This window comes from Rutidosis leptorrhynchoides, unplaced genomic scaffold (assembly GCF_046630445.1).
Source record: "Rutidosis leptorrhynchoides isolate AG116_Rl617_1_P2 unplaced genomic scaffold, CSIRO_AGI_Rlap_v1 contig433, whole genome shotgun sequence".
In the NCBI taxonomy this organism is placed as follows: Eukaryota; Viridiplantae; Streptophyta; class Magnoliopsida; order Asterales; family Asteraceae; genus Rutidosis; species Rutidosis leptorrhynchoides.
This window is the reverse complement of record NW_027266665.1, coordinates 23,076-31,008: the sequence shown is the minus strand read 5'-3', so window position 1 is coordinate 31,008 and position 7,933 is coordinate 23,076. Positions and strand designations below refer to the sequence as shown.

At 36.6% G+C, this 7,933-nt stretch overlaps 2 protein-coding genes across 2 annotated transcripts; both read left to right on the top strand.

Moving 5' to 3' along the window:
• Nucleotides 1-2,198: 2,198 nt before the first annotated feature.
• LOC139883670 (metacaspase-9-like) lies at nucleotides 2,199-3,487 on the top strand. Its single transcript, XM_071867815.1, has 2 exons — nucleotides 2,199-2,544; nucleotides 2,889-3,487. The coding sequence occupies exons 1-2, from the start codon at nucleotides 2,199-2,201 to the stop codon at nucleotides 3,485-3,487; spliced, it is 945 nt and encodes a 314-aa protein (XP_071723916.1).
• A 2,815-nt stretch (nucleotides 3,488-6,302) lies between these two features.
• LOC139883669 (uncharacterized) lies at nucleotides 6,303-7,322 on the top strand. The gene is made up of 4 exons (XM_071867814.1): nucleotides 6,303-6,320; nucleotides 6,408-6,548; nucleotides 6,611-6,963; nucleotides 7,037-7,322. The coding sequence occupies exons 1-4, from the start codon at nucleotides 6,303-6,305 to the stop codon at nucleotides 7,320-7,322; spliced, it is 798 nt and encodes a 265-aa protein (XP_071723915.1).
• The last annotated feature ends 611 nt before the right edge of the window (nucleotides 7,323-7,933 follow it).

The following is a 7,933-nucleotide window of genomic DNA, read 5'->3' as shown; positions in this document are numbered from 1 at the left end:
GGGATGTTATACTGATTAGGAGAATTTTTTGTGATATTGATGCTGATAGAATCATTAAATTAGCATTGCCAAGGGTTAACTGCCAAGATCGACTAATTTGGACGGCAACTACAAAGACTATTACACGGTGAAAATTGGGTATCGACTAGCTGTTCAACATATGAGGTCGTCACCGACTTTGGAAAATAATGTGATATGGAGGCGTATATGGAAAATGAACACTCTGCCGAATTATAGAGAATTTCTTTGGAGAGCCTGTAAAGGAATACTACCAACCAGGGATACTTTATTAAGGCGACGCATGGTGGTTCCGGAATCATATGTTTCTTGCACATAACGAGAGACAATTTCTCATGCTTTATTGAGATGCCAAAATGCAGTGTATTGTTAGGAGATATATGTTACAAGGGGAGGAGTTGAATGTCGTAATGCAAATTCTTATGCAGGGACCGAGTCACAAATTGGAGGAAATTTGTTATTTATTATGACACATTTGGAAAACACGAAACTTGTAGTATTGGGAGCAAAGAAGAATGCCTACTTGAATTGTTGTGAATAATGTCATGAGAGAATTACAGGAATGGCAGATAGCACAAATGAATACACAATAGGCTAGAGAAGGAATCACATTGGAGAACACAGAGCATGAATGCAGATGGATTAAATCGCCATTTGGATCTTTTAAATGTAATTTTGACGGAGCTGCTAATGAAATAATGGGACTAACAAGTTATGGAGCGGTGGTCAAGGATGGTAGTAGGAAATTGCAGGGAGGTTTTTCGGGTCATAAGGCTGGTAGTTTCTCCATTGCTGCAGGAAACTATAGCATTCAAAGAAACATTGAAATGGCATCTTCAACAAAGATATTCATCAATTATGGTTGAATCAGATTGACAATCTCTTGTCAATACTTTCCATAAAGCTGATAGTGGAATAAATGAAATTGGCATGTTGTTGTCGCAATATAAAGAGATATCGATGCAGTTTCTTTATTTCTCGTTAAAATAGATTCGTAGACAAACAAATATGATAACACATAATTTAGTTAGGAATGCAGTTCTCTTTGATAATAATTATAGCTGAAATGTATTACCAGCAGACATTCTTGGTTTAGCTTATGCTGATGTACAAGTTTCTGATTTTGATTAAATAAAAATAGTACCTTTCTAAAAAAACAAATTGTCCATACAAACCGAAATTTGATTTAGCGCTCAGTGATTAAGTATAAAAGAATTAGATCACATGATCACCTCTAGTGTTAATTATCACATGATCACATGATGTATTCATCTCTAAAATAATGTGTATACATTACTTATAAATTTAGTGATTAGGCACATTTTTTTTTTTTCCGAATTGAAATGTTTATATCAGAAACGCATATATCGATGTTGTGTTTATCTCCATAAATTCCAATTATTTCATGAACAAAAACAAGCCTAAGAGTCTTTTTCTTTTTTTCCCAAATAATAACGTGTGATCTTAAAGTGTGAATAAGATTATTTATAACCTATGGATCTACAATCCGAATTATATTAACTAGCTAGGGTGGATAATAACATTAAACAATGAGTTGGATGTTGCTTACACCTTTTACCTATCTCTTAATTCCATAATTAATCTCAGACTTATCGTCCAAAGCGACGGAAAAGTACAAATTAAAGTGTTCATATATGTGGCGAAATAAAAAAAAATTTGTCCAAGGCACTATATCCTATGTGTATATAATCTTATATATCAATCAAAACGATATAAAACCCAGCCCTTAATTTTTTCCGTCGCCAGTTTCTATCATTTCGTACGTTGAGAATTGGAAGGAGTGATTAATCTCACTGTTGTCGGTTGTGAGAATAGTCAGAAAAACTTTAAAAAAACGACTTATAAAACAAATAAAAACCTATATATCTATAAAATTTTCGTTCTATTTTCTCTTCTTTCCTTGTATTAGTTGTTTTAATGTACGTTTAAACAATCCTTTGCTTGCAGGCACATCATACTTGACCAATTAGCCTGCTAACAAGCAATTAATAAACTTATTATTTTAATTAGGCGACCAAAGTTAGTCGTTACCATGTATATGCATGTTCAAAATTAAAGCTCTATATAAACCCAAGCCAAATTAGCTTCTTAATCCACACAATCAAGTTCAAATTATCAACAAAATAAATTCATATTAGCTTAATTAATTTTGAGGAGAAATGGCGAGCAAGAAATTGGCTGTTCTTGTAGGCTGCAACTATGCAAACTCGGGACACGACTTGCAAGGCTGCATAAACGACGTCGTTTCAATACAAGAGATTCTGGTCCAAAGCTTTGGGTTCGAACCGAAAAATATCGATCTCTTGACCGATGCGGCTGATCAATCCAATGAGAATATTCCAAATGCTGTTAACATTAAGGCCGCACTGAACCGGATGATCGGTCAAGCTGAACCGGGAGATGTTTTGGTCTTCCATTATAGTGGCCATGGAACCACAACACATTCCAAGAAGCTTGGCCGTGTTTGTGAAGCCATTGTGCCATGTGATTTCAATCTCATAATTGGTCAGTCTATATGCATACATATATACATTAATTAAGTACTTTTTCGATCGGTCTCTATTACTTGTCGTTTTTCTTATGGCATTTAGTAATTAGACATTTAGTAATTAGGGTAGATATTTTTTATATTCTGAAATAATTGTTGATTTTTCGATACATCATAGATATTAAAGTCAGACAAATCTTTTGGAACAGAGATAATATTTACTATAATGGATATATTATTTATATTTTTAAAGATTTTAGAATAAAGTTTCGGATCATTCTAGCCATCTTACGAGTTTTTGAGATTTTCCGAAGTTTCTGACTTTGGGCGAAAAAATTAATTGATCTTCATCTTCATACAGATGTGGACTTTCGAGAAATGGTGAATCGTGTTCCAAAGGGAGCAAGCTTCACAATCCTAGCCGATTCTTGTTTCAGTGGAGGACTCATTGCACGAGAGAAAGAGCAAATTGGTCCTCATGTTTCCATCAAGGGAGATATTAGTGCCTCACAAAATTCTTCCAAGCCAAGAACCATCCCTATCGAATCTATTCTGCAACACTTACAATCACTGACACAATCCGACACGCCAGACATCGCCGGATACTTGCTGGAATTGTTTGGTGACGACGCGAGCCTTAAATTCCGGCTGGCACCGCCGGAACTTAAACGTTTGGATTCGTCGAAGCCCGACGAGGGAATTCTTCTAAGCGGGTGTCAGTCTAATGAATATTCTTGCGACATGCCTGCTTCCGTCACCGGAGGGAAACCTCACGGCGCATTCACCTATGCATTGATGGAGATTTTCAAGGATTTTCCCGCCGGAGGGCTAAGCAATCGGGAAGTTGTGATTAAGGCTAGGGAAGGCGTGAAAGCACAAGATATTAAGACTCAGCATCCTTGCTTGTATTGCACTGATCAAAATGCTGACGACATTTTCTTGCTTGGAAATTATAATTAAGCTAGCTCAATTAGCTAGCAGGGAATTATGATTGGACTATACGTACGTAGCTGTTTGATTTTGATTTCAAATTAAAAATAATTTGGGCAATATCGATCACACCTGTTTCGATACTGAAAGTCTTATTCATTTTCTTTCTTTTCAATTAATGTACTATTCCAAATTGTATGGGTCTTAATCCAACCCGTTTGATTGTTGTGATTAAATAAATTAAATGTGTAATTGGGAAACAAAGCTTCTCGTAATTTGTCTTCTAGCTTCTAAACATCTCCCTAATTAAACTACAGTACTATTCATTTTTTTTTTTTAATTTTATCTTCATAAATGTTCATTCTTTTAAACAAAATAAATATTACGTTCGTTTAAATCCTAAACCTTAAATATTATAAAACAAATTTTGTCAACTACCTCAATGCGTTCATCGTCAAAAATTACAAGAAGAATAAATTACCACGTATGATGTAAGAAGGATCAATTCAAAAAGCTACAAATTCACTCGCTAATTCATTTGATTTGAATCCGTCTAAGAATTTTATTCAGGATTCTGGATAGTTTTAACGTGAATAGTGATGTTGAAACTTTTATGGCAGTAACTTGGATTACTTTGGAATTGTGATCCTTTTTTTCTCAAAATGATCTTGTCATGGTGTTGTTTACGGGAATTGCTATTCGCACGAATCCTATTACTAAAAGTACATTTTCGTGAATTTCATAAAATCCTTTGTGGGAATAGTATTACTATTACCCGTTACTCAAGAGTTGTGATGAATCGGGTGATGAAGAGATAAGCCAAATCCTTCGAGTAAGTTTTTCAAATAAGCCCACTCAACCCTTAATATTTCAAAATACTTTTCAAAAACACAAAATTCAGGATTGTTCACTTTTTCACTTCAAGTCTCGGACTGTTCATGATCTCAACTATTTTCGGTGTCAGCACATGGGTGTGTGTTAGTATAAAACTACCAATTAATTATAAAATTTATGGTAACTTTGTGTTCTATATCTTGCACGTCCTATTGGAACTCGAATATGAGACTAGAAATTTTATCTAATTTATGAAAACATTTTTAATAATATCTAAGATTTTATCTAATTTAGAAGACTAGAAATTTTATCTTATGATTATCGATATTGACACAACTCAATTTGATAATTTTAATTATTAATGATACTAATTTCTCCTTTATAAAAAAACATGTGTGCGCTTGTCTCATCCAACTCCCTCAACTTCAATTCTGTGACGATAGTAGATCAACCAGCTTGATCGTTAAAAAATTGGAAGTCCACGTACGATCAATCTCTAAAGCACATGATCATTTTAAATTTCAAAAATTGTGTACTCAATTTATTAACAAATAGCTCTTACAATGAAGTTTCGTATAGCGTTCCCCGAATCAGTATAAATATTTAAAGCCACATGATCGTCTCTAGGGCACATGATCACATGATCATCCGATAATTTTATTGATTAGGCACGTTTTTCTTTTCCGAATTTGAAAGATATATATCGGAAACACACATTGGATACTTAATATTGTGTTTATCTCCATATATATTTTTTAATTATTAGGCGAGCAAAAACAAAGTCAATTATATTAACGTGTGATCCTAAAGTGTGAATGGGATTATTTTTAACATATAGATTTATAAATCAATCGAATTTTATTGTGAGTTATTGTATAATTAATTACCTAGCTAGGATGAATAATAACAATATGTAACGATCAGTTGATGTTTCATTAATGCATATATCAATATGAACGATCAGTTGGATTATGTTAAAGGTTTGAGTTATAATGCTCTTAATTCAATAATTTTTAAAAGTAAATATCTTATGCATTAAAAAGAAAAATTAAAAACTGTAAAACAATAGATTTTAGTATTTTTTTTGGCCGCGCACTGTTGTATAACGGAGCCCTAAAAGGTGAACATCGTTTACTATTTTCGGAGTTTTCAAAATCGGACATGCTAATCGTAATTAATTAACTGTATACCCGTATATCGGGAAATCGGGAATGCTTATACCCGGATTCAACAAAACCGAGCCCGGTAATGGCAAAACCGGGAATGCTTATACCCGGTTTCGGGGAAATACGGGAATGCTATTCCCGGATTCGACAAAACCGGACCCGTTAATGGCAAAACCGGAATGGATTATGCGCTATTTTGCCCGTATACGGTGTTACCGGGAATGGACTTTACCCGATTTTGGTATTACCGATTTCTTTGTTCCGTAAATGATGTATCCGGGAAATTTTTTGCCTATATAAACGTCTCACGGCACAATATACATTTTCACAATCTTTCTTCATTTTTTTTCACAATCTTTCAATATCAAATTCAGTTTTTTTCCTTCGTATTAATTTTAAATTTTTATTAAATATGTCTTCATATTTAAATTTATATTGGACGAGTTCTATACAATATGTCGATGGCAAGATCGTTGTATGTAGTGTTGCCGACGCAACGTATTTGATCGAAGATAGGTTGAGTTATGATGATTTTTCCCAAGTAATGTGCATTTATGCTGCATTGAAAGAGAAGCGGTACAATTGAGGCTAATCTACGTATTCGCCATTGATAACGGTGATAAGCAATGTATTGTCATCAATGATGATGCTACATTATCATTGATGTATCAACATCATTCTTGGAGTCGTGACTTGTTCATAAGCTACCATCCGATTCATAATTCGGGTCGAACATCGAGATTCAATGCCGGGGGAGAGTCGAGTAGTAGGCCTCGCGGACGGCGGGGATACGGGCCCTCCGACGAGGATTTCCTCGCGTTGCAGATTATCATGTCTTCAGCAATATGGATGGACCTGATGAGGTAACAAACTGCCGCATGCCTAGTTGTCTAGAGTTATAAAATGGTGACCCTAGCACCATAAAGCTGGGAACGCATTTTTCGAACAAGGAAGAGCTTCAGGGTGCGATAGCCATTTGGTCAACTAGACGGGGAGCAGAGCATCGCACTACGGTGTCAGATCAGACGAGATGGGCGGCAGAATGCATAAATCGTCCAAACAGACGTACTAATAAGCCGTTTAACGGTACTGTATGCAATTGGAGGATCCGTGCTTCGTATAAGAGCGAATTATCGTACGTGACAAATGACAGTGTGGTGCGAGGGGCATAATTGTGACGGTGCAAACAACGAGACGGGATGATCGAAATATTTCGCAAAATCATGTTTCCCACGTCATAACTGGTAAGATTCGCCAACGTCCAAATTACCCAATCAAATCCATTATTGATGACTACGAAGCAGCATTCGGCTGTAAAATAGGGCGGAAAAAAGCTTGGGACGGCAAGCGAGTAGCACTGAACCAGGTATATGGAGATTGGGAGACAAATTTTCGCCAACTGCCCAGTTACATGCGAGCTCTTGAACACTGCAACGATGGGACGAAAGTCCAGTGGAAGTTCAAGAAGGAGGACGGGGTGATACATAGTCGGAGGAAGATTTTCAGGTACGGATTATGTTTACTGTGCACGGTAATATGTCTTAAAAATAGATTTTTATGATTTCTGTTATTTATTCAGATACGTATTTTGGCATTTCGGTGCGACGAAACGCACATTTCAGCACAGTCACCCTGTAGTTACCGTTGATGCAACGCATCTCAGAGGGGCGTACAAGGGTAAGGCGATCGTTGCGCTTGTGAAGACTGCTAACCACAGAGTCGTGCCAGTTGCATATGCCGTCATAGACGAGGAGTCGAACCACAACTGGTATTGGTTCTTAAAATACCTTAAAAATACGTTCTGCAAGATACGTTCACTTGCATCATCTCTGATCGTCATTCGGGCATCCTTTCTGCAATCGTGAAGCTGGATAGAAAATTTCCGAACTGGGGAGTTCACAGGTGATGATGACATCCAAACTGTCGTTGTAATTCTAAATTCAAATTAATCCATCACTTAAAACATTACATCTGCACAAGTTCTGCATGGAGCACGTTCGTGTCAATATGATTGCAAGCGTCCCGAAGAAGAAAGAAATATATGGGTTATGTTGGGCCGTTTGTACCGCATTGGATCAGACTAAACATATGAAGGCTTGGACAGATCTTATAGAAACGAGTCATCATGCAGCTACATATCTTCAACGTATTCCCCTAGAGAAGTTGACATTGTTCCAAGACGGATTCTACAGATGGGACGTAACTACTTCCAACGACGCGGAGAGTTACAATAACATTCTTAGAGGCGATCGATTCTTGCCAATAAGGGCGTTAGTCCAGGCCACTCACGCCAAAGCTATGGCGATTTTTAAGGACGAGATGGCAAAAATAAATAGACATAGATCTGCTCTTGCACCGATCCCGTCTCAGACATTCGAAGACAACAAGATGCCCGCCAGGCGATACGAAGTATCATTATATCCAAACTGTCCCGGTCGTACGTTCAGTGTCATATCTCCGTCGTTGCGTCTCGGAG

Bases quoted from the DNA above. Each gene is read 5' to 3' on its own strand.
- LOC139883670 (XM_071867815.1), top strand. From the start codon at position 2,199: ATGGCGAGCAAGAAATTGGCTGTTCTTGTAGGCTGCAACTATGCAAAC. The intron at 2,545-2,888 runs GTCAGTCTATAT...ATCTTCATACAG, and splicing joins TGATTTCAATCTCATAATTG to ATGTGGACTTTCGAGAAATG.
- LOC139883669 (XM_071867814.1), top strand. The intron at 6,549-6,610 runs GTATGCAATTGG...GACAAATGACAG, and splicing joins ATAAGCCGTTTAACGGTACT to TGTGGTGCGAGGGGCATAAT. The intron at 6,964-7,036 runs GTACGGATTATG...TTATTTATTCAG, and splicing joins AGTCGGAGGAAGATTTTCAG to ATACGTATTTTGGCATTTCG.